This window comes from Chiloscyllium plagiosum, unplaced genomic scaffold (genome assembly GCF_037043375.1).
Source record: "Chiloscyllium plagiosum isolate Xiang-an unplaced genomic scaffold, Cpla_swu_hap1 HiC_scaffold_45, whole genome shotgun sequence".
NCBI lineage: Eukaryota > Metazoa > Chordata > Chondrichthyes > Orectolobiformes > Hemiscylliidae > Chiloscyllium > Chiloscyllium plagiosum.
The window spans coordinates 35188376-35214735 of record NW_028270183.1 but is presented as its reverse complement, the minus strand read 5'-3'; the positions used below and the strand labels follow the sequence as shown (position 1 = coordinate 35214735).

The 26360-nt window shown below is 41.7% G+C and overlaps 1 protein-coding gene across 2 annotated transcripts in view; it reads right to left on the bottom strand.

The window, feature by feature from the left end:
- Window positions 1-26360, bottom strand: part of LOC122552434 (uncharacterized) — a 38617-nt gene that overhangs the window by 7450 nt on the left and 4807 nt on the right. The window contains exons 2-9 of one of the 2 annotated variants that reach the window (XM_087983133.1): window positions 23888-24007; window positions 20979-21053; window positions 15456-15521; window positions 11541-11606; window positions 10618-10665; window positions 9624-9689; window positions 4004-4155; window positions 1692-1801 (exon numbers count right to left, since the gene is read on the bottom strand). In XM_087983133.1, coding sequence (XP_087839259.1) covers window positions 1692-1801; window positions 4004-4155; window positions 9624-9689; window positions 10618-10665; window positions 11541-11606; window positions 15456-15521; window positions 20979-21053; window positions 23888-24007 — 703 coding nt within the window. The remainder of the gene's footprint in view (window positions 1-1691; window positions 1802-4003; window positions 4156-9623; window positions 9690-10617; window positions 10666-11540; window positions 11607-15455; window positions 15522-20978; window positions 21054-23887; window positions 24008-26360) is intronic. The other variant, XM_043695164.2, reaches the window with a different exon arrangement.

Below are 26360 nucleotides of genomic sequence, written 5' to 3'. Positions count from 1 at the left end.
CACCGCAGGAGGTGCAAAACCCGCGCCAACACCTCCTCCCTCACCTCCATCCAAGGCCCTAAAGGAGCCTTCCATATCCATCAAAGTTTCACCTGCACATCCACCAATATAATTTATTATATCCGTTGCTCCCGATGCGGTCTCCTCTACATTGGGGAGACTGGACGCCTCCTAGCAGAGCGCTTTAGAGAACATCTCTGCGACACCCACACCAATCAACCACACCGCCCTGTGGCCCAACATTTCAACTCCCCCTCCCACTCAGCTGAGGACATAGAGGTCATGGGCGTCCTTCACCGCCTCATCTTCCACCTCGGAACACTTCAACCCCAGGGCATCAATGTGCACTTCAACAGTTTCCTCATTTCCCCTTCCCCCACCTCACCTCAGTTCCAAACTTCCGGCTCAGCACTATCCCCATGACTTGTCCTACCTGCCTATCTTCTTTTCCACCTATCCACTCCACCCTCCCTTCTGACCTATCACCTTCATCCCCTCCCCCACTCACCTATTGTACTCTTTGCTACTTTCTCCCCACCCCCACCCTCCTCTCATTTATCTCTCCACCCTTCAGGCACTCTGCCTGTATTCCTGATGAAGGGCTTTTGCCCGAAACGTCGATTTTACTGCTCCTCAGATGCTGCCTGGACTGCTGTGCTTTTCCAGCACCACTAATCCAGGTTTAGATGCGGTTCACCAGGATGGAGAAACTGAGCTCTAAAGAGACACTAGATAGGCTTAGATTGTTTTCTTCCAGGAGAGCAGAGAAGACTGAGAGGTGACATGATTGAGGTGAATAAGATTGTGAGGGATATGGGCACGTTGAATAGAGAGCAGATATTCCCCTATGTTGAGGGGTCAATAAAGAGAGGGCATTGTTTTAGAGTAATAGGCAGGAAATTCAGAGGGGATTTGAGAAAAAACGTTTTCACTCAGCCGGTGGTGGGAATCTGGAATCCACTGTCTGGAAGATCGTGAAGGCTGGAAATCTTATAATCTTTATAAGATATTTGATGAGCACTTCAAATACCTTAGCATTCGAGGATATGAGCCAAGTGCAGGAACTGGGATTAGAGCACTTTTGCTGGGAGTTGTGTTGGTGCAGAGTCAATGCGGTGAAGGGCTTTTTCTGTGCTATTTGAATCTTTGATCTGATTACCAATCAATGATCTTGCGGAAAACCAGGACAGAAATTCTGAAAGCTCTACCAAGAATTCTTCAACATGCTGCAAACAAGAGAATTATGGTGAGAGACAAAAAATACGAGTTCCTCTTCAAAATTGTGTAAATAGGAACAAGCCAGGGAATTATACTCCGGTTCATCTCGTTGGAATTGATATTGTGAATTAGTAACCCTTAGGCTAAAGGTAAGTGAATCAAGGCCAATACAATGGAACTCAAGAAGATCATGCCTGATTAACCCCCTCAAATTGTTTAAACATTTATAAGAAGAAAAGGAAATGCTATGGATTGTGTTTATATATATTTTTAAATGCATTTGATAGCATATCACAGAAGAGTGTTAATGAGAGGGGATGGATGCTGAAGGCGAAGCCAGGTGGTATTGAAAAGATAGAAAGTAAGCTGGAGGGCAGGAAGCAACAAGATAGAATTTGGGTAGATTCAATGTGGTGGCTGGTGCACTGTGTTGCAAGTGAAAGTTACCTCTATACGTTGGAACCATTACTCACTTCACATTTGAACCATAATCAGTTCCATCCACCCAGCGCCATTTCCCTTCTTCAATGGTGTCATGGAGTCCAATCCAATAAGTGTTTTTCATTTTCTTTTGTAGATATTCCTTGGAGATAAATAACAATGAATCTGTGTTAGTCCATTTCTCTGTGGTCACCTTGTAATGAAGCATTATCAGACTTGCTTCCAGTGAACTGTAAAGTCACTGTATTCCCACAGAATTGCTTTTTGATGAGTGAGTGAGTGAGAGAGTGAGTGTGAGCAAAAGGGAGGCAACTAAGACAACATTATCCTGAGCATCACCACATTCCAGTCAAGGGGCAGGGTTGAGAAAGCAAGACATGCTTGTGAATCTGATGTGAGTTTCCCTCATGAATATTGGTCTCTGCCTCATTTTCCAGTCTAGTGACTCGAATGTGTTGTACATAGGTCTAGAAATATCTGAAAGGATTAATACTCGATTGACAAGCCCCACCCCCTTGGTGACAGTGTCAAATGGAATCTTGTGGGAAACAGACATAAGACTAGGTCCTCCCAGAAGTCTTTGCAGCAATGTACAGCCTTTTTATATAACCTGAAAATCATTGAAGAGATGCAATAAACACACAATAAAGAGATGCAGCATGATGTTCAAATGGTCTAATTCTGCTCCTACATCCAATAAACGATGACATATGTATTCTCTAAGACCCTTACATTAGAATTACTGGCTGCTCTTGCAAACAGTAAACCATGGAAACCCTGAATGAACACATACACTGGGAAGAAAAGAAGGCAGCTTTCACTGGTAATATCAGGGGATTGAGCTGAGTGACACTGGGGGACACTGATTCTGGACAAAATAGGGATGTTCTGTAAACATTGGACCAGAAGAAACATCCAAGCATAAGTCTAACAAAGACCAAAGAACAGTACAGTAAAGTGATGGCCTTGTGGTATTATCACTAAAGTATATATTCAAAAACTCAGCTAATGTTCTGGGAACACAGTTTTAAATTCCACCATAGCCGATGATTGAATTTGAATTAAATGCTGAGGGTGGCATGTGGCTCAGTGGTGAGCACTGCTACCTCATAGCAACAAAGACTGGGCGACTGTGTAGAGTTTTTTTCCATTCTCCCTGTTCTGCGTGGGTTTCTTTCAGGTGCTCCAGTTTCCTCCCACAATCCAAAGATGTGCAGCTTAGGTGGATTGGCCGTGCTAAATTGCCCATAGTATTCAGGGATGTGGGGGTTAGATTCATTCGCCAGGGGTAAATGTAGAGTAGTAGGAGAATGGGTCTGGGTGAGTTACTCTTCAGAAGGTTGGTGTGAACTTGTGGGGCTGAATGTTTCCACATTGTGGGGATTTTATGAAATACCACAGGAATAGATCTTTCGGCCCTCCCCCCCAAAGGCTTAGTGAGATGTGTTGCCTTTCTAAACTAAAAAACCTTTGCCTCTATGTAGTCTGTATCCCTCTGTTTCCTGCCTATTCATGTGTCTGTCTTAATGCTTCTTAAAAATTGCTGTTATGTCTGCTTCTACCACCTCCCCTGGCAGCATGTTCCAGGCACTTATCCCTCTCTGGGAATGGAGGGCTTGAGATGGGGCGGCACAGTGGTTAGCTCTGCTGCCTCACAACACCAGGGTGGCAGGTTCGATTGCAGCTTTGGGCAACTGTCTGTGTGGAGTTTGCACGTTCTCCCCGTGTCTGCGTGGGTTTCCTCTGGGTGCTCTGGTTTCCTCCCACAGTCTAAAGATGCTAAATTGCCCACAGTGTCAGGTGCATTAGTCAGAGGGAAATGGGTCTGGGTGGGTAGCTCTTCGGAGGGTCGGTGTGCACTTGTTGGGCCGAAGGGCTTGTTCCCACACTGTAGGGAATCTAATATAAAAATAGACTGGAAAAGCTATGATTTTTAAAATGGAGGATAAGAGGTTGAGGGTTATAAAATCATGAGGGACATGATAGGGTGAATGACAAGGGTCATTTACCTAGAGTGGGGGAATTCAAAATTAGGGAGCATATTTTTAAGGTGAGAGGAGAAAGATTTGAAAAAACATGACAGACAACTTTTTTACACAGAAAATGGTTCGTGTGTGGAATGAACTGCCAGAGGAAGTGGTAGATTCAGGTACAGTTACAACGTTTAAAAGACACTTGGCTAAGTTCCTGAATAGGAAAGGTGTGCAGGGATATGGGCCAAGCAGAGGCAGGTGAGACTGGTTTAGTTGGGAACATGGTTGGCCTGGAGTGACTGGACCAAAGAGTCTGTTTCCCTGCTGTATGACTATATACTCTATGAATAGAATATACAATAGGTTCTTACCTTCTCCTCAGAACTGTTAATGACAACAAGATCAGCATCTATGAATTTACAGAATCTTTGCGCATCTTCCCAATTTGCTGAGTGAGGGGAAAAGTAGTAAAGTCTTTGCTTGTACTGGCTCCAACCCTTGATGCACTGGAAATGACTCAGAGCTGTGAAGATATTGAAAGAAATTGAAATACACCAGCTGGAGTACACCAGCATCTCACATATCTCCTTCACTGAGCTTCTGCACAGCTGGGACATAGTCTGTGGCATTTCTTTTACAGAAGTAATCTATAGCACTAAGAATTACATTGTACTCACTTACAACTACTTATGTTGTCAATTCATCTAACTGATTGTGTATGATCCATGTAGATTTAATACAATTACTGGGTTTTTTTGACATTTTTATGCACCTTTTCAATGTGAAAATGGTGGCATATGGGAAAATCACTGAACTACTAAACCAGAGGTTCAGGTTGATGTTTGAAGACTGTTATTGAGTGGCTGCAGGACATTCTGAAGGGGCAGGGAGAATCGTCTCAGTACCAGTGAGGTAGGTAACGGAGATAGGATGAGATCCTGCAAATGAAATATGGAGAGCAGGGAAATAAATTACAAAGCATAACCTCAAAACTCCTAGCAAACGTATCTCCCAGTGCCTTATTTTAATGAGGTCAAGAATGGGGGAATTAGCCAGGGGAATGTGTGGCTGGAGGGATAGTGTAAGGAGTTTATATTCCTAAGGCATTGGGACCGGTCCTGGGCAGGATGTGTCCTGTTCAAGCTGGACCTTTGCAGCAGCAAGATCAGTATTCTCGAAAGCAAGTGTGCTAGTCCACTGGGGGAGGACTAACTGAGAGTAGCAGGGGAATAGGAACCTGAGGGGGGAGACAACAGTGAGGGTAAGCAATATGGAAAGCAAAGATAGAAGAGTAGAAAGAAGAGTAGAAAGAAGAGTGAAAGACATAGAAAACAGGGGCTAGTAGCAACTAGGGCCATGGATATAAAAAAAGTATAAATATGTCAAAAAAAAAAACAAGGCTAAAGGTACAGTATCTGACAAAAATCAGCTAACAGGTGATTTAGGGAAAGGATAGGTCCATTTAAAGACAAAGGAGGGAATCAATGCATGACGTTAGGCCACTGTTGGTATATTGTGTGCAATTCTGGTCTCCTTCCTATTGGAAAGATGTTGTGAAACTTGAAAGGGTTCAGAAAAGATTTACAAGGATGTTGCCAGGGATGGAGGATTTGAGCTATAGGGAGAGGCTGAACAGGCTGGGGCTGTTTTCCCTGGAGCGTCGAAGGCTGAGGGGTGACCTTATGGATGTTTACAAAATTATGAGGGGCATGGATAAGATAAATACACGAGGTCTTTTCCCTGGGGTCGGGGAGTCTAGAACTAGAGGGCACCATTTTAGGGTGAGGGAGGAAAGGTATAAAAGAGACCTAAGGGGCAACTTTTTCACACAGAGGCTGGTTTGTGTATGGAATGAGCTGCCAGAGGAAGTGGTGGAGGCTGGTACAATTGCAACATTTAAGAGGCATTTGGAGGTATATGAATAGGACGGGTTTGGAGGGATATGGGCCGGGTGCTGGCAGGTGGGACTAGATTTGGTCGGCATGGATGGGTTGGACTGAAGGGTCTGTTTCCATACGGTACATCTCTATGACTCTATAAACCAAAGGAAGTGGATGAGGTCTTGAATGAAGACTTTGCATCAGTATTCATAGATAATGAGAAGGATTATGGAGGGATCTGTTGATATGAAAGAGAAGGTGGTTTTGGGTGGATTGAAAAAGCCTTGAGGTAGATATGTTCTCAGGGCATGGTGGAATCTATTCCAGGATACTGAAGGAGGCAAGGGAGGAGATTGCTAGGGCCTTTGCAGAGGTCCTTGTATCCTCTTTAGCCACAATACTGGAGACTAATCAATGTTACTCTTTTGTCCAAGAAGGGTAATCGGGAAAATCCTGGAAATTATAGGGCAGTAAGCCAGCAATGGTAGAGTTTTGGGAAAGCCTCTTAGGGATAGGATTTAGTCACGTTTGGAGAAGAATGGATTTATTAGGAATAGTCAGCATGGCTTTATGGAGGGGAGGTTTTGTCTCATAAGTCAGTTTCTTTCAGGTCGGGATGAAGATGATTGATGACGGTAGAGCAGTTGATGTTGTCTACTTGGACTTTACTGAATCATTTAGCAATATCTCTCATGGTAGGCTAGTCCAGAAGATCAAACTACATAGGATCTACAGTGAGTTGGCTTGGCCATAGAAGGCAGAGGGTACTTATGGAGGGGTGCTTTCTGACTTGAGATCTGTGGCCAAGGTTCAATGCTGGGATCTCTGTTGTTTGTAATATACAGCTAAATAATTTCAATGAAAATGTAGGTGGTCTGCTTATTAAGTTTGTAGCTGACATGAAAATTGTGGATTGAGGAAGGACATCAATGGATGAAGCAGGATATGGATCAACTGGAAAGTTGGGCAGAAAAATGCCAAATGGGATTTAATCTCAACAGTTGTAAGATGTTGCATTTTGGGTGATGTAACAGAAGAGGAAAGTATACAGTAATTTGCTGGTACCTTAGGAGTATTGATATACAAGAGGAATTTGTGATTAAGTCCATGGCTCTCTGAAAGTGGCAACACAAGTGGATAAGATGGTAAAGAAAGTGTACAGCATACTTAATTTTCTCGTTCAGGGCATTAAGTATAAAAGTTGGCAAATCATATTGCAAAAGTATAAGACTTTGATGAGGCCACATTTGGAGTATTGTGTGCAGTTCTGGTTACTCCACTATAGGAAGAATGTGGAGGCTTTGGAGAGGGTGCAGAAGGAGTTTACCTGGATCATACCTGGATTGGAGTGTATCAGCTAGAATGGAGAAACTGGACAAATGTGGATTGTTTTTGCTCAAAGTATTGCAGGCTGACGGCCAAACTGATAGAAGTGAAGAGGAATAGATTAAAGGTTAAAGGAGGTGTGTGAGGACAGTTTGTTACACAGAGAGTAGAAGGTGCCAGGAATGCGTTGCCAGGGGTGGTGATAGAAGCAGGTACAATATCAATGTTTAAGAGGCATTTAGGCAGACACATGAACAGACAGGGAATAGAGGGATACAGACCATGTGCAAGCAGATGGGATTAGTCTAGAATAACATTGTGGTTAGCACAAATATGGTGGTTGAAGGGCCTGCATATATGCTGCACTGTTCTATATTCTGTCTTACATTTAGCTGAGGAGAGTGAGAGTGAATTTGTAAAAGGATCGTTGTCTTTGAGAAATCAGATTTACTGATAAAGTAACTGAAAACATTGATGAAGGAAACTGAGTAAATATTGTATCAAAAACAATCTGAATTTGCCACATAAAAAGCTGGTTTATATACTTCATGCAATTGATATGGGGTAAAGCTTTTCAAACTTGCCATTGAGAATGACGATATTTGATTGCAACAGGGCATTTGGAATTGGCAGACAAAGGGCAGATTGGATTAACCGAGAATATGAAGTGATGCACTCTGGAGGGAGTAAGAGAGAGATCCAAAGATCAGAGAAGCTAAGGGTTTTCTTCTTGGAGAAAGAGAGACAAGGGGAGATTTGATGGAGATATGAAAGATTATGATGTTTCAACAGATGTTCAATAGATTTCTATAGATTTGGGCAGAGAAATAGCAGATGGAGTTAAAGTGGACAATGCAAGGTGATGCATTTTGGGATGTGTGAATTACACAATGAATAGCAGAACTTTAGGAGAATTGATATACAGAGGGATCTGGACATACAGATCCACAGATCTATAAAGTGGCAACACACATGGATAAGATGTTCATGAAGACATATTTGGTCATGATAATGAATTTAAAATTGGCAAGTTATGTTACGGCTTTACAAAACGTTTGTTAAGCCATATTTGGAATATTGCATGCAGTTCTGGATGCCACACTATCAGAAGGACGTGGATACTTTGGAAAAGGTGCAGAGAAAGTTTACCAGGATGTTCTCATAGAATTCTCGTAGAATCCCTACAGTGTGGAAACAGGCCATTTGACCCAACTAGTCCACACCAATCCTCAGAAAAGTAACCTACCCAAACCCATTCCCCTACCCAATTAGTGTACATTTAATGCTGATTAATGCACCTTACAATTAACCTACATACTCCTGAACACTATCGGCAATTGAGCATGGCCAATTCACCTAACCTGCACATCTTTGGACTGTGGGAGGAAACCGGGGCACCCGGAGGAAACCCACACAGGCACAAGGAAATGTGCAGACTCCACATAGATAGTCGCCCGTGGCTGGAATCAAACCAAGGTCCGGGGCACTGTGAGGCAGCAGTGCTAACCACTGTGTCACCTGACCTGGAGGGTTTTATAAATGAGGAAAGGTTGAATAAATGTGGATTGTTTTCACTAGAAAGGCGGAGGCTCAGGGTGGCCTATTGAGAGTTTTACGAAATTATGAAAGGGACAGATAGGGTGGATAGTCAGAAGTCTTCTCCCCACATTGGAAAGGTCAACTACAAGAGGGTATAGGTTCAAGGTGAGAGAGGGAAAGTTTAAGGGAGAAGTGCGGGGAAAGTTTTAACTCAGAGTGTGGTGGATGCATGGAATGCTTTGCCAATGGAGGAGGTGGAAGCTGCCACATTAGCAACATTTACAGTGCACCTTGATAGACACGTGAACATGAGGCGAAAAAAGAAACTCCGAATGGGCAATAAGTAGCGGGTCTAAATAAGGATGAGGAATCAGCGTAGGCTTGGTGGGCCGAAGAGCCTGCTCCTGTGCCGTATTGTACTGGATTGAGTTGTTAATTAGTTCGACAAAGAAAAGCTGTTCCTGTGAGCAGAGAGCACAAAGCAGAGATTCCCCAGATTTGGCAAAGATGCTGGGAGGATGTGAGGATAAAAGCGAATATACAGCAAGGGGCATTGTTTGAGTAAATACCTGGAATTTCAAACTTCCTCAACATAAATCACAAAGTGTCTAACACTAAATCCCAACTGCATTATAACCAAACTTGGACATTCTTGTCTAGGATCAAAGATAAATTTGACAGTCTCACCAGGAATGCAAGGCGCTCAGCTGCCATTGCCCCAATTACTGAGCAACTCTAAATCTGTATGTAAGGTACTGGTGACTTTGCTCTCCTATAATATATCATACCCAGTGCAGTTCAATACCCAGGCACATCCCTGAATGGTAGCTTCATGCCACAGGATGTGTGTCCAGGATGGTAATACAGTCCTCAAACTGCCACATGCTGCTATGACAGCACACCACCTGTCCTTTAATGTTGATGTAAACTTACTTCTTCAATTTATTAAATTTAATAATTTTCTCATTTTAGTTCTATTCCTGGACTGATTAAAGCTACCAATTTACTAAGTTGGTAAAATAACATGATGGCGAGTACAGTTTCTGAAAAGCCTGGGATAATGTTTCTTTCTTTTGTCATTGAATTCTGAGACCCCGCCAGAAGTAGATACAAATATATTTAGTAATTAGGTCCAGTGATATGAGTGCTGAGTATTATTTTTCCATCAGTTTCCAGTAGCAGCATACTGATGATGGACAGTACAATCACTGAGGGTTTTAAACTCTCTGATGGATATTAAACTTACTCTCCTTTAGCTGTGAAATTTCCATCTTCAGTTGAGTTAATGAATTTCTTGCTGCCTCAGATGTACCTGGAAATGAAATTGGAATAACCCTTAAGTCGTGTGTCTCTGTTTCTCCAAGAGATCATTATGATTAAATTTCCTTTGATAATAATGTGATCAAAAGTATCACTGTTAAACCTGACATAAAAATTCCAAAGATTTCCTGTTTTTGACAAGTACAAAGTTTGAATAAAATGAAAAGAGGGAAAGACAGTTATTTTATGCAAAGCTTTTTTGAACTGAAAGCAGAAATTTACAAACACCCAGTAATCAACAGGTTTAACTCAACAAAAGAGATGAATGGCCTCAGAATGTCCCTATTGGTCATAATGAACTTGGGAGCTCAAAGGGGCAGAAACGATTCAGAACTTGTGGAACGTTTCAGAGAACACCTCTGGGACACCCGGATCAACCAGCCCAACCACCCCGTAGCTCAACACTTGAAGAAGCTCAAAGGGGCAGGCCATTTAAACACAACATTTAGTTGGGACAACAGTTCTATGTTATATATTATATGCCGCAGCTTTCCAACCTTATACACTGAGTCTGTTCTAACTTACCTTAAGTAATGCTACTTAAGGCAGCTAGAGATACATTAAATGTCTATCCTGAAGCATGTCACACCGAATATTCTTCTGATTAAAACCTATTGTTTTTAGGAAATGTGATCTCTCCACTCCAGCACATTGCTTCAGCAGCAGTTTCTCATGGGAGCAGCCATCTTCAATCGCTTCATCAATCAACCAGACTTGGACATATCCCATTGTTGCCGTATCTGGGAGTCAATGTCTTTGAGTTCCTAACGGAACCCAAGAGCGGCTCCAGAATTTTATAGTTACAGGAGGAACCACACCATTACCAGCTCAGGATGACTACACTTGGGTAACAACAGTGTTTGTTCAATCATTACACAGGGAGGTAAGAGCCAATCATAGTGAAGTGGGACTGGACTCACATTTGGGCCAGACCAGAAAGGACGACAGATTTCCTTCCCGAAAGCACACTGGAGAACCAATCAAATTACATCACAGTCAGAAAATAACAGGAACATTTTTACAGGTGTCACAAAGCTGGTCCCTTTCTCAAAGCAGATCCTGTTCCTCAAAGTTACTGTGCCTTGTTTTTTTTTCAGATGGGTCGTTAAACAGCCCAGACTCTGAAGCGGCTAAGTTGGTGCAGAGATGAATGGTTACTGGGGCCCTTTTTGTTTACCCCTAAACAGATGATACCTCAAGCTTAAGACTTTCATGTCTTAAGGTGTAGTTAAGAGGATGTGGCCTCTAGCCTTTAACTGTGCAGTTCAGTTCAGAACTTTAGTTCAGCACAGCAGTTGTATGTGTAAAGAAAGGCTGGGTACTCTCTCTCTTTGCAAACAGTAAGTTGCCAGTGCCATGTTTTACTGTTTGTGCTAAGGGATGTCTGTACTGGGACTATTGCAAGTATTTTAGGAACAGCATCATTAAGTCAGGTTTAGATAGGATAAGTTATGCGGTATTCTGTTTTCTGTTCTTTGTGTTTCACTCCATAATTTTGTAAAGAAATCTTGTTTGTTTGTAAGTTAGCTGGCAGTCGACCCAGCTAACTTACACCGGGAATATCCACTGTACATCTCGCAAAACAAATAGCAATGATACGGTCTGGGCTACCTGCTTAAAAATGTTTTGAATAACACAGGTAGCAAATTTGTCTTGACAGAACTTTTAAGATTTTTCATTGATATCTGTGATTCCTCAGAAGCTGATGTAAATATATTTACTAACTGGAGCGAGTGATATGTGTGCTGAGTATTATCAATCCATCAGATCATTGTGTCATCATTCAGATGATGTATGGTACGAACACGGAGTGTTAAAACTCTCTGATGGATATTAAACTTACTCTCCTTTAGCTGTGAAATTTCCGTCTTCAGTTGAGTGAGAGTATTTCCTGTCTCCTCATGTACACCTGGAAATGAAATCGAAACAACTCTGAAATTCAGATGGTACTGTTTCTCCAAGAGATTGTTATTACCAGATTTCCTTTGATAATACAATAATACCTCCGATTACATTAGAATGCTTGACATAAAAATCCTTCTGTTCCCTACAGGTATGAAGTTTGATAAGAGGAAAAGAGGGAAAGGCACTCACTTTATGCAGGTAAAAACAATGACTGTAGATGCTGGAAACCAGATTTTGGATTAGTGGTGCTGGAAGAGCACAGCGGTTCAGGCAGCATCCAAGGAGCAGTAAAATCAACGTTTTGGGCAAAAGCCCTTCATCAGGAATACTCACTTTATGCAAATCTCTTTTGAGCTGGAAGCAGAAATTTACAAGCATCTAACAATTAATACGTTTTACTCAACTCATTGTACATATCTGACCTTATTGTATGCTGGTGAGTTTGCACTGAAAAGAAGCAGTTCAACTGCTCTAAATCTAGGATAGGATACACTCATTCTTTTCCCTTGCCAAGATACCAGAGTCTAATTGATATTCATTCATTCAACCAGAAATTATTTTGAGTTCTCACGTTCAGCACAAGACTTTGACCCGAAGGGAAAGCAACATGCTTCAGATAATAAAATGAAAGAAATTTCAGTTCAAGACCTAAATATCAGTACAGAATTATAATAAATGCAGCTCTTGTCTAACCTTTGTTTTGTCAGCGTGAATGTGAGGAGCGTAGTGATTTGCAATCAAGTGAAATCTTATTAATAGAGGTTCTGGCACGCAGTAAATTTCAAGACTGAAAGTTTCAACAAAAATTGCCTTTTGTCAATAATAATCGAATTCTGTATTATCAAATATCCATTTTAGTGTACAACTCTGAGGGGGAATCTGAAGGACCCAAATGTACATGTGTATAGATCATTAAACATGGCAGGACAGCTTGAGAGAATGCCTAATAAGTATCGCATATCCTTGGCTTTTTGAATAGAGGTATGGAGGGCAATCATACAAACAGTGTAGATGACAATATAAAATTACAAAGTGATACTGATAGATTCAGTGAATGTGCAATGTAGGCAAGTGTGCAGTTATCCATTTTCAAGAAAAACAGGACAGATCAGGGTATTTTGTAGATGTCCAAAAAGACTTGGAGGTTCAGATGCATAGATGTTTAAAATACTGATGCAAATAGCACTCAAGATGGCTACTTGAATGCTCGCCTTTATATTCCGAGGTCTGCAGTATAAGCATAGTTATGCTGCAGCTATACAAACCCTGGTTATAACCTACCTGGAGCAGATCTGGACAGCACAACTTAGGAAGGATTTATTGGCTGAGGACGAAGTTTAATGTGGGTTTACAAGAACGATTTCAGGGGTCAACATTCAAGGACAGATTATAGAAATGAGGTCTCCTTTCTCTGGAATTTTTAAGGTTAAACAGTGAGCTGATCAAACCCTTCAAGACATTTCAGTAACAGGAAAAGATAGGGTAGTAGCTCACTGGTTGGAGATTCTACAGCCAAGGGGTATAATCTAAAAACTGGGGCCAGACCATCCAGAAAAGATACTAGGAAGCACTTGTCCACAGGGAGGGTGGTAGAAATTTGCAAATCTCTTTTACACACACAAGTTGATATTACATCAGTTGTTAATTTTAAATCTGAGATGGATAAATATTTGAGAAGCATAAATACATGAAATCATATCCCACAAACTGAGCACATCACCAAAAGACAGATGAGAGCAGAGTTTGCACAAACTTTCATATGGCCTTTAACAAGGTTCTGCATAGTAGGCTTTTGGTGAAGTTAAACTACACCGGATCCTGGGGAGCTAGCCAATTGGTTACAAAGATAACTTGAAGGTAGGAGACAGTGGGTGGTGATGGAGGATTATTTTTTGGACTGGAGGCCAGAGACCAGCAGTGTTCTGCAGAGATCAGTGCTGTTTCCACTGTTGCTTGTCATTTATATAAGTGATTTGGATGAGAATTTAGGAAGCATGGTTAGTAAGTTTGCCAATAACACAAAATTGGTGTATAGTGGACAGTGAAGGAAGTTATCTAGGATCTTGATGAAATCGGACAATAGGCTGAGGAGAGATAGGTGGGGTTGAATTTGAATAAATGATAAGTGCTTCATTTTGTTAAGACACACAAGGTAGGATTTATGCATTTGATGGTAGGGTCCTGGGTAATGTTATCGAACAGAGAGACCTTGGGGTTCACTTAGACAGTTCTTTGAAAGTTGTATCACAGGTAGACAGGGTAGTTAAGAAAGTATCTAACTTGCAAGTGTGTATTGCTCAGACCATGGAGCAAAGGATTTGGAATATCTAGTTCCGAATGTACAGGATGTTAGTTAGCCACTTTTGGAGAACCGTGTACAGTTCTGGTCACTGTGTTATAAGAAGGAAATTATTAAATTGGAGAGGGTTCACAAAGAATTTACAAGCATGTTGCTGCGACTGGAGAGTTTCGGTTATAAGAAGAAGCAGGATAGACTGGGTTTTTCTTCACTGGAGCATAGGAGGTTGAGGGGTCTATAGAGTTTTATTAAATCATCAGGGCATAGATAAGATGAATAGCAAAGGTCTTTTCCCTGGGTTAAGGGAGTTCAAAACTAGCTGGGATATATTTTGGGTCAGAGAGAAAGAGTTAAAAGGGAACCGATGCAACCTTTATACACAGAGGATGATTCATATGTGTAACAAACTGCCAGAGGAACTGATAAATGAAAGTACAGAACCAGCAGTTAAAAGACATTTGGACAGATACATGAATAACAGAGGTTCGGGAGTTCTGGGCCAAACACAGTAAAATGGGATGAGTTTAGTTTGGAAAACTTCATTGACATGGACAAATTCAACTGAAGGATCTGTTTCTGCACTTTATTACTCTCCAATTCTTAAAAGAATGATGGCCTCAGAATGTCCCTGTTGATTGTGATGAGCTTGGGAGCTTAAATGGACAGGCCATTTAAACACGGCATACTGTTGGGAAAATATCCCAATGTAATGTATTGTATGTTGCAGCTTTCCAAGTTTATACACTGAGTATGTTCTAACTTGCCTTAAGCAATATTACAGTATGTCACCAGTTTATGTCCCTGGTTAATTAGGGACATTAAATGTCCCACCTAAATCACGTCAAACAAAATATTCCTCTGACTCAAAACATCTAATTGTTAGGAAACGTGAGTCCGTCAATCACAAATGCTTTCCCACCATTCACTGACTTTGACGTTTAATTATGTCTCCACCCCAGCACATTGCAGCGGCAGTTCCTCATGGGAGCTGCCAAACTCTATTCACCATCAATCCCCTCATCAAATCAACCAGGCATAGACATATCCCATTGTTCCCATATCTGGGGGTCAATGTCTTAGAATTCCCAATGGAACCATCAAGGGTGCCAGAATTTTATAGTTTCAGGAGAAGCTGCACCATTACCAGCCCAGGATGATTACGATTTGGGTAATAACAGTCTTACCTCCCTCTGCCATTACTGAGGGAGGTAAGAGCCAATCATAGTGAAGTGGGACTGGACTCACATTTGGGCCAGACCAGAAAGGACCTGAGACTTCCTTCCCCAAATCACACTGAAGAACCAATCAAATTACATCACAGTCTGAAAACGGCAGGAACATTTTTACAGGTAACAGATTTTATTCGCAGGACCTTAAGATTTTTTTTAATGAGATCTGGGATCCTTCAGAAGCAGATACAAATATATGTTGTAACTGGGACCAGTGATATGAGTGCTGAATGTTATCAATCTATCAGATTCCAGTATTAACATTCCGATGGTGGATGGTACAATCACTGAGGGTTTTAAACTCTCTGATGGATATTAAACTTACTCTCCTTTAGCTGTGAAATTTCCATCTTCAGTTGAGTTAATGAATTTCTTGCTGCCTCAGATGTACCTGGAAATGAAATTGGAATAATCCATTAGTCATATGTCACTGTTTCTCCAAGAGATCATTGTGTTTCGATTTACTTTGATAATAATGTGATCAAAAGTATCACTGTGTCAAGCTTGACATAAAAATTCCAAAAACTTCTTGTTTTTGACAAGTATTGAATGAATTTCCTGTCTCCTCAGATGTAGCTAGAAATCACAAAAAAGAGCAATTCATAAATTCACATGGTAATGTTTCTCTAATAGATCATTATCACCAGATTTATTTTGATAATACAGTAATATTTTTGATTACATTAGCACTTGAAATAAAAGTTCCATAAATGTCCTGTTCCAGACAGGTATGAAGTATGAAAAGGGGAAAAGAGAGAAAGACACTTACTTAATGCAAATCTTTTCTGAACTGAAAGCAGAAATTTACAAGCAGCCACCAATCAAACGTTTTCCTCAACCCATTTTACATATCCGAGCTCATTGTACGCCAGTAAGTGTACACTGAAAAGAAGCAATTCAACTGCTCTAAAACTGGGATACGGTTCACTCATCCTGGGATCCTGGGATTATATTCATTGGAGTTTAGAAGATTAAGGGGAGATCTAATAGAAACTTACAAGATAATACATGGCTTGGAAAGGGTGGACGCTAGGAAATTGTTTCCGTTAGGCGACGAGACTAGGACCCGTGGGCACAGCCTTAGAATTAGAGGGGGTAAATTCAGAACAGAAATGCGGAGACATTTCTTCAGCCAGGGAGTGGTGGGCCTGTGGAATTCATTGCCGCAGAGTGCAGTGGAGGCCGGGATGCTAAACGTCTTCAAGGCAGAGATTGATAAATTCTTGATGTCACAAGGAATTAAGGGCTACGGGGAGAATGTGGGTAAGTGGAGTTGAAATGCCCATCAACCATGATTGAATGGTGGAGTGGACTCGATGGGCCGAATGGCCTTACTTTCACTCCTATGTCTTATGGTCTTATGGTCATGCTCTTCCCCTGCTGAGATAGCATATTCTAATTGATATTCATTCATTTGGCCAGGAATTGTTTGAATTCTCATGTTCAGTGCAAGACTTTGACCCAAAGGGAAAACAAAATGCATCAGATAATAAAATGAAAGAAATTTTAGTTCGAGAGCCAGTCAAAATACATTGCAGTCTGAAAACAGCAGGGACATTTTTACAGATGGCAGATTTCTATTGGCAGGATTTTAAGATATTTTCAAATTCTGAAATTACAACAGTTCCACCTGATCTCATTCTCTCTGGATAATGAGTCAAGCCTGTGGGTTATTCATCAGTCAGATAGTTAAACACATACATATGTGTATCTAACATCATCCTCACCCCATATCTATTTGTGATAGCACTGGTAGGAATGACTGTAGTACCAGGCCTGGTAGCAATCGATTCCTATCTCCAAATTGAGGATACCTTCTCGGAACTGCTATTGCACTGAGTGGAATGAATAATGTACAGATCTCTCAGAACAAAATGGGGCATCCATGAATGTGTTTGTGGACGATCAGCTGCAGGAATTGTCTATCTCACCACAGTCTGTAACTTCATGGCCTGGCATTTCCGTCTCTACCAAAACCACCAAGATAGAAGGACAAAGGGAGCAAATACATGGGAACTTCATCACCTGTGAGTCCCTCTCCAATCCATACACTGTCTTAACTTGGAATCTGAACAATGTCACTGTGTCAAAGTCCAGGAGCTCCCTCTCTAACAGCATTGTGTACGTCCCTCCAACTCGGGCACTGCAGTTTTTCCAGAGGTTAGCTCCATCGCTATTTTGTCCAGAACAATTTGGGATGAGTAATGAATGCTGGTCTGACAAGTGAAGCTCATATTCCTTGAATAAATAAAAAGAATAACTACGGATTGTTCAGTGTGGAGTGTGGATGAGTAAATCCGGAATAGCGGAGCTGGAAATGTCAGGTCAAGTGAATTAAGCTACAACAGAGGGCATTTGGAAATTCTTTACTCCTCCATGCATTGCTCAGTCATTGCTGGAGTTTTGGTTTTGGAAGACTCAGCTTATAGAGTCTTGGATCCAATTGAGGCTGCAAAGCTGAGCTCAAGGTGAGAGAGGGAGACTGTCTTTGATGTTGAGGAACCATTTGACAGATTCTGATCATAAAATCATTACAATCAGGCCCTCAAGCTTATTCTGCCTCTTTAACAAGTTCATGGGTGATCTGGGTGTGGCCATAAGGCTAATTCCGAATGACCTAGGCGGAAGTGGGTACTGCAGATGCTGGAGATTAGAGTCAAGATTAGAGTGGTGCTGGAAAAGCACAGCAGGTCAGGTAGCATCCGAGGAGCAGGAAAATCAACGTTTCTGGCAAAAGCCCTTCATCGGGAATGAGACTCATGAGCTCAGATGCTGCCTGACCTGCAGTGCTTTTCCAGCACCTCTCTAATCCCTACTTCCTAATGACCCTCCATAACCTTTGACCTCTCTCCAGATCAATAATCTGTCAAACTGAGCCTGAAATGTACTTAATGACTGAACCTCCATTTCTCGCTCAGCAAGAAAATTCCAATGAGTAATGATTTCCTGAGGCAAGAAATTCCTTCTCATCTCCATTGAGATACTTTATTTTAAAACTGTGCCTCAAAGATCTCCTTTCTCCCACAAGGAAAATCACTCCCTGAGTGGCCACCCTGTAAAGTCTTCTTAGAATCTTTTGGATTCAATAAGATCACCTCTTATTCATTTAAATTCCCGGGAAGATAGGTCCAACTTGCTGCACTATTCCTCTTATGACATCCCAGTTATCAGCTGAGTTAAACTTATCTCAAATGAATTAATAAGGGGAATCAACGGTTATGGGGCCAGGTGAGAAGGTGGGCTTAAGGCTGTAATCAAATCAGCTGTGATCTTGTCCAATCGTGAATCAGGCTTCAGGGCCCAATCAGCATCCTGCCGAATTTGTTTCTTCTAATGTTAACTGCTGTTTTCGGAGAGACTTGGTAAAGTTGTTGGTGTGAATATGAGAATAAGTGACATGGAATATGAGGTACATCTTTTTTCCCTGGCTGATTCCAGGGATAGAGGGGCTGGCGTATGAAGAGAGATTGACTGGGTTAGGATTGTTTTCACTGGAATTCAGACGAGGGAGAGGGGATCTCATGGAGACTAATAAAGTTCTAACAGGGCTAGACAGGGTGGATGCAGGGAGGATGTTCCTGATGGTGTCTGTGTCCAGAACCAGGGGTCACAGTCTGAGGATTTGGGGTGGACCATTTAGAACGGAGATGAGGAGACATTTCTTCACCCCAAGAGTGGGGAGCCTGTGGAATTCATTATCACAGGAAGGAGTTGATGTCAAAACATTGAATGTATTTAAGAGGTGGCTAGATGTAGCACTGGGAGTGAATGGGATCAAAGGTGTTGGTGAGAAAACAGGATAAGGCTGTTGGACGATAAGCAATAACTGTGATGAATGGTGAGGCAGGCTTGATGGGCTGAATGGCCTCCTCCTGCTCCTACCTTCCATTTTTCTATGTTGCTATGTTCTCAAAACTGCTTCCAATGCAACTAATTCTGCCCTAAACTGAGCAGTACATTTTATAGCGAGGGTGATGGTTAATGCCTTGTACAGTTATAGCAAGAATTCCCTATTTATGTGCTGCATTCTACAATAATAAAACAACATTTCATTTGCCTTCCTTGTTATTTGCTGTCGCTGTGCGTTAAACTTTGTGATTCATGTACCAGGACACTCAAATCGCTCTGTACCTGTATAATAAAATAAGGAATGGTGGCTGTTGGAATTCTGAAACACAAACAACAAAAACTGCAGAAACTGGCAGCACCAGTGGAGAAAGAAATAGAGTAGTCAAATAGAATACATAGTTAGATTCCAAAACACATCTGGTATGATATTGCACATAAAGGTCCTTAAAAAGAAACCATAATTCAGGTACATAGTTCTTTGAAAGTTGCATCACAAATGATACAGGGTGGTTAACCGTACGTATAGCACGCTTGCCATCATTGCTCAGACCATTGAGTACAGGCGTTGGGATGTCAGACTGAACATTGCTGTGCAGGACATTGGAGCACTGTGGACTGTTCTGATCACCCTACTAAAGGAAGGATATCATTAACTTGGGCAGAGTTCAGAAAATATTTACAAGGATGTTGCTAGGACTAGAGGGTTTCAGTTAGAAGGAGAGGCTGGATAGGCTGGGGCATTTTTCCAATGGAGCCGATGGGGTTAAGAGGTGACTTTACCGAAGTTTATAAAATCATGGGAGGTAGCAAACATCTTTTCCTTGGAGTGGAGAGTTAATAATGTTTTTAAAGTAAAAGAAAGATTAAAAAGGAGCCTGAGGGGCAACTTTTTTCACACAGAGGGCGGTTCATGTGTGTAATGAGCTGCCAGAGGAAGTGATGGTTGCAGGTACAGTAACAAGATTTAAAAAGAATTGGGCAGGTGCATGAATATGAAAGGCTAACAGGGATATGAGCCAAATGCAGTCAAGTGAAGCTAGTTTAGTTTGGGAAACTTGGTTGGCATGGACGTGTGTTTCTGTGCTGAATGACTCCATAATGCTTTGACGCTAGGTAAGTATATTCGCATGTATAGAGAATTGGTTAATTAACATAAAGGCAGTGAGTTGGGATAAAGATCCCAGCAAAGACCCCTATGGAACTTCACTACTAACAGCTTGTCAAGTCAAAACTGAGCCATTTATCCTCCTACACTCTTCGTGACCATGATGATATGCTACCCGTTCACCATGAGATATTATCTCCTTATTTACTACACAAGATGACTGGAGGCTAAGTACTAGGTTTTAAGGGAAGTGATGTTGTTATTGCAACACTACTAGAAGGGCTTATGCCTGAAACGTCGAGTCTCCTGTCCTTAGATGCTGCCTGAACTGCTGCGCTTTTCCAGCAACACATTTTTAAGTAATCTCGAATGTCAGGTTAATTATGGGGGTCATGGATTTGGATCCCACTAAGGCAGGTGATGACATTTGATTTTAATTAATATCTGGAATCAAAGAAATAACCTCAAGAGGAACCATGTGACACTGTGAATTGTTGTACTCATCTGGTTCATTGCTGTGCTTTGGGGAAAGAAATCTGCAGTCCTTACCTGGTCTGGCATTCCCAGCCCACAGCAATGTGGTTTATCTTAACTGCCTTCTGTGCAATGAGGCATGAATAAAAAATATTGGCCCAGCCAGTGATACCCATATTCGGTAAACAAGTAAAAACAAAACTCCTACTACGCAGTGGAGCAAACATTTCATTCCAACATCCTTCATCCAAATGGGACCATCCTCTGCTCTGTTATAGAGTTCAAATAGAGTTAAAGAGTTTCAAAAGGACCTGAACGTGGTCCAAGGATGATTGCTAGAAAATGACTAAAACATCTGAAAAACAAGACAACTCTTAGAATACAAGAGAAAGATCTGTCAGACTGAGATTTCACACTCACCATTATCTTTCAACTGGGTAAATTCCACTCTGAAGTCAGCATGTGATGCCTTCATTTCACTGAACAGCTGTAAAACTGCAATAAAAAGTAGGATTTACCATTTATTCATAAAGACTGGGTTTGCTTGAAGTATCACTCATGGAGTAAAGTATCACTCACTTTTGAGGCTAACACTTGGTGTTCCTAAATTAAACACAAATCCACTCTCCTGTCTACCCTGGCTAGGATTGTTGAAATTTTCCTCTCCCATTCACATTACATACCAATGAGAGAAAGTTCAGTCACGGTATCACAGGAAACACAGCTGTGTCAAGGTCCACTTGTGTTCCTTGGGTCATTGCGTGGGAACGTAACGACGCACAGTGAGTGAAGACTTGAAATTAAGGGAACTCGTACACAAAGAAGCTGGATATAAAAGGCATCCAGCAGACTCAGACAGGTGCATTATTATGAGTAGGAATAAACCTCAGGAAAGATTTTGAGGAAGTAAGAAAACAAGGGAGTATAAGTGAATCTGATTGATCTGAATTCCAGAAAGTATTTGATCAGGTTAGAGCTAATATTAAAGCTCAAGGAATTGATGATAAATTATTGACCTGGTTTAGAAGTTGGTTGAGTAGAATCAGACATGTGCTGAAGTTGGGTGCAAGTGATCCACAACGAACTATTCTTAAGTCTCAAATATTCGACATATTTATTAATGATCAGATGGAGAGGCATTTATTAGGCAAGCCAGCTACAAAGGTTGGTGCAGACAGGAGCGGGATACCACAAAGATATATTGATAGTGAGTGGGTAATACTCGGGCAGGTGGATTTGATGCAGGGCATGTTGAAAAGCAATCATTTTGGACCAACATGTGAAACAGTCTCCCATTTTAAAAATCCTATGTAGTGTTTAGGAATTTTTATTCCTGAAATAAGATCAAAAATGAACTTTCAGATGAAGGTGGGAGCAGTTATCCTGATGTCATCAGCAGGTGTCCCATGTTCATCGGCCACAAGGATTCAAACTATTGACACAGAGTGAAATGTCAGCCCCCAAGATAGAGTTCAGAGATTGAGGACAATCTTCATCACATGGCAATGCTTGTCAGATTGCTGTCTCCTCCGAGTGAAAGCATATCATTGGCATCTAGATCGAGAAATTGAAGGTCGAATCACTTATATATTTGTCTTTACACACACGCACACATAGACAAACATAGACAGAGTCAAATCATGGAGGGGGTCACTGGAATAACAGTTCAGAAAGCCATTGTTTACAGGATGTGTTGTGATGACCCTTATGATTCTTGTGCTGGTCATGAAACTGTTTCTCAGTCATCCTTCACCAGATGCTTCCACTGGTTTACAAGAGGGACAGGCTGGCAGGTTCACACATCAATTAAAAGTCACAGCTTATAGGATTACAGCTGCTTCCTGCAGAGAACAGAGAGAGCTCCTGGCTGAGGGAGATCTGATAGTTTCACTGTAACGTGTTCCCAAATTCAAGCATTGATGATCAATGATTTGGAGATGCCGGTGTTGGACTGGAGTGTACAACATTAAAAATCACACAACACCAGGTTACAGTCCAATAGCTTTAATTGGAAGCACTAGCTTTTGGAGCAACGCTCCTTCTTCAGGTGTCCTGTTAAACCTGTTGGACTATAACCTGGTGTTGTGGGATTTATAACTTTGATGATCAATGATATGAAGCTGTGTTGTCATCAATGATCATGGTGATCAAGGAGACATGGAAGTTGGACTTCCCTCATAGTTTATTTGCCTCACTCATTGCCTTCCCATCCACTTCTCTGTCACTGATCTACTGCAATGTAATGTCTGTTTGTAATCTGTGTATGCCTTTAACTTTATTTCTTATTTTCTAACTTATTCTGTGAAACACTGCAAGGTAATGTATGATTTTTTTTCTCTTTATTTCTTTATTTTTGTCCAAGATTTGAACGTAGGTACAAAGTACCTAAGATGGTGCCGTGAGGGGCAACATTGTAAACTTTTCACTGTACTCCTGTACTTGAGTACAAGTGACAATAAACCTAATTCTAATTGTGCCACTAGCCCACGTGCTCTCTCATCTCCCAATATCTAACTTGACCCTACACTGATAAATGTGGGAAGGTCCTCACATATGGGTTTCCTCCGGGTTCTCCGGTTTCCTCCCACAGTCCAAAGATGTGCAGGTCAGGTGAATTGGCCATGCTAAATTGCCCGTAGTGTTAGGTAAGGGGTAAATGTAGGGGAATGGGTGGGTTACACTTCGGCGGGTCGGTGTGGACTTGTTGGGCCGAAGGGCCTGTTTCCACACTGTAATGTAATCTAATCTAAAAAAAAATTCCAAAATCTAAATGACCTCATCTAATAGTCAATGTTGCAAGGTTTAGGATGACAGTTGCCTCTAAAGGCAGTTGATCATTCATAGGAACTTTCAGATTGTTTATTAAGTTTATTAAGGAGAAGCAGGTTAAAGGTGAAACATTTGTTAATCAGACAAAAATAATATACAACCCATGACCATCGAGGATGGATTACTGACAGCAGAGCATGGACAGACTGTTGGAATGGAAATGTGTTGATCTCATTAAGGATGTGGAGGCAGCATTCCACACTCTAGCCTCGTTAACCAGTGAAAGCATTTGGAGAAGATTGACTGAGGAGCAGCTTTCTGACCAGCACAAGAATCATAAGAATCATCACAATCAATCCTGTGAACAAAGACATCTTGCCTATTTTCCCAGTGATACCCCCAACCACAGCCCTGACTAAATGTGTGCATGAAGGGAGCAAATAAGGGATTACCGCCACACAGCCTTCCTTTTCCATAACTATCCCAATCCCATCCCATATCCATTGACCAGACAGTCAGGAGTCAATAAGTTCAACAGATTCAAATATCACAAAACTTACACATTACGATTGAAGTGCCTAGAATCACCATTGACAACAGGCTGGAGAGACCGAGAAAAATGGAGATGGCCAAAGGTGACCATTTTCTTCGGACAGGATCTGCTGATCGGACACCATGTTCTGTAAAATGGAAGGGAAAGTCATCACTGAAACGATTAGAGGAACCCACCTTGTGAACATGACTCCAAACATTTCTTGTTTGGTGCTGGAGAATAGGTAGAGATACCAACATTACTGACAATGCTCGAATTTTGAAACATACCATGATTAGACACGTCAAATATGCATTTCTTCAGTTGAAGAACATTCAATTAAAAAGCAGTTTAAGGAGCTAAATTGGATAGGAAATTGAAATGAACCAAGTTACCTGAAGGGTAAGCCAGATAGGTTTTTCCTGGCACACAATAGATTCATGATCATAATTAATTCCAGATTTTGTTTTCTTGAATTCAAATTCCAACATCTGCTGTGGTGACATTTGAGTCCTTGTCCCCAGAACATTACTTGAGTTTGTGGATTAACATCCCAGCAGTAATACCGCTGGGACATCACCTATCCGAATCTTCACTTCAAGATCTTCTTCACACATTTTGCTATCATTTAAAGGGATGGTCATGGCTGAGGATAGAGAGGGATAGATGAAGGTGGTCCTTAATTAATTATTCATATTCAAATTCAATGGTTCTTCTGAGTTCTGACAAACTTTCTTTCTTGAGAAATGATCTTTTGATTTTATTAATTGAGCTGAAGATTAATAATGGAAGAATCATAGAGTATAGAAGAGGCCATTTGACCTATCGAGTTTGTAAGGTCTGAAGTTTATGACTATTTACACTAGACCCACTTTGCTGCAGTAGGCCCACAGCCTTGAATGTTATGGCCCTTCAAGTGCTTTTTAAAGATTGTGATGTTTCCTACCTCACCTACACTCCTAGACAGTGCATTCCAGATGGTCACCACTCTCTGGATGAAAAGTCTTTCCCTCAAATCCCCTCTAAACCTTTCACTTTAGAACTATGCCCCTTGACTAAAGGGAACAGCTGTTTTTTTTTTATTTACTCTATCTATGCCTCGCGTAATCTTATATACCTCTATCAGGACCTCTACAAATCTTCTCTGCTTCAAAGAAAACAATCTGTGCTTATCCAACCTCTCTTGGCAGCTGCAATGTTCCGTCCCAGGCAACATCCTGGTGAATCTCCTCTGCACCCTCTCCAGTGCAATCACATCCTTCCTATTAGCGGTGACCAGAACTGCACATAGTACCCCAGCTATGGCTAAACCAAAGTTCCATATAGATGCAAGCATGAGCTGCCTGTTCTTATAACCTGTTCCATGACTGATCAAGTCAAGCATCCCAGATGTCTTTTTAATGATCCTGCTGACCTATTCTGCCACCTTCAGGGATCTGTGGACAAGCACCCTAAGATCCTTCGATACCCCTGAGCTTCGGAGTGTCCTGCTACTCATTGAATACCATCTTTTCTTATTTCTTCTTCCAAAGTACATCATTTCGAATTTCTAAGGGTTAAATTCCATTTCCCACTGATCTGCCATCTGCCCAATTGTTTATATCCTTCTGCAACCCAACACCTCCCTCCTCACTGATAACTACCCAGACAACCTTTGTGTCATCCACAAACTTATTTATCATCACACCCCCAGCCATTCTGATCTACTCCATTTGTGAAGATGACAAACAACGTAGGACCCAGCCCTGATCCCTGTGGTAAACCACTGCACACTGGACTCCACTCACACAAACAGCCTTCAACCACCATCCTCTGGAGGACAAGGGCAGCTGGAGTGGGATTCTTAATAAGCCGACAGCAGTGGCCTGGCCTGGCAGAAGAACAAGAGACTCCTGGTTGTGGTCACAGTAGGCCAGACCTGGGGATCGCCCAGTTATCAGTGAGGTCATAGCAGCTCCTGGTTGGGGTAGTCCCTGAGCTGGGGACTCCCAGTTATCGGTGACGAGATGGTAGCAGCTCCTGGTTGGGGTAGGCCCTGAGCTGGGGACTCCCAGTTATCAGTGAGGAGGTGGCAGAATCAGAGCAAGTTGCAGGGCGAATGTGGGTTTAGCTGGAGTCCCAGTATTGGCAGTATTGGCAAGGTGGGCCCAGTGATGAAGAGATGGTGCCTAAAGAGTGATAAGACCTACATTTGTGGGTCTGGCATAGACAGTGGTGAGGCGGTGGAGGATGGTTGGTGGTGCAGATGTCCCTGGTGAGCCAACTCAGGGCTCATGCCTCATGGTCGAGGTAGTGCAATGAGGCTACTGAGTCTTTCAGTCATATCTTTTTATTCTTAAACTATTCAAAATGGTGCTGGTTTGTGGTGTCAGACTTATCCTTTCACTGTATTTTACAGTATTATTCACTGTAAAATGCAAGTAATGGTAGTCCATTCAATACAATTCTATCGCTAATCTCTAAGCCAATTTCGTGATTGTCCTGCACAAAAGTTTGCACTT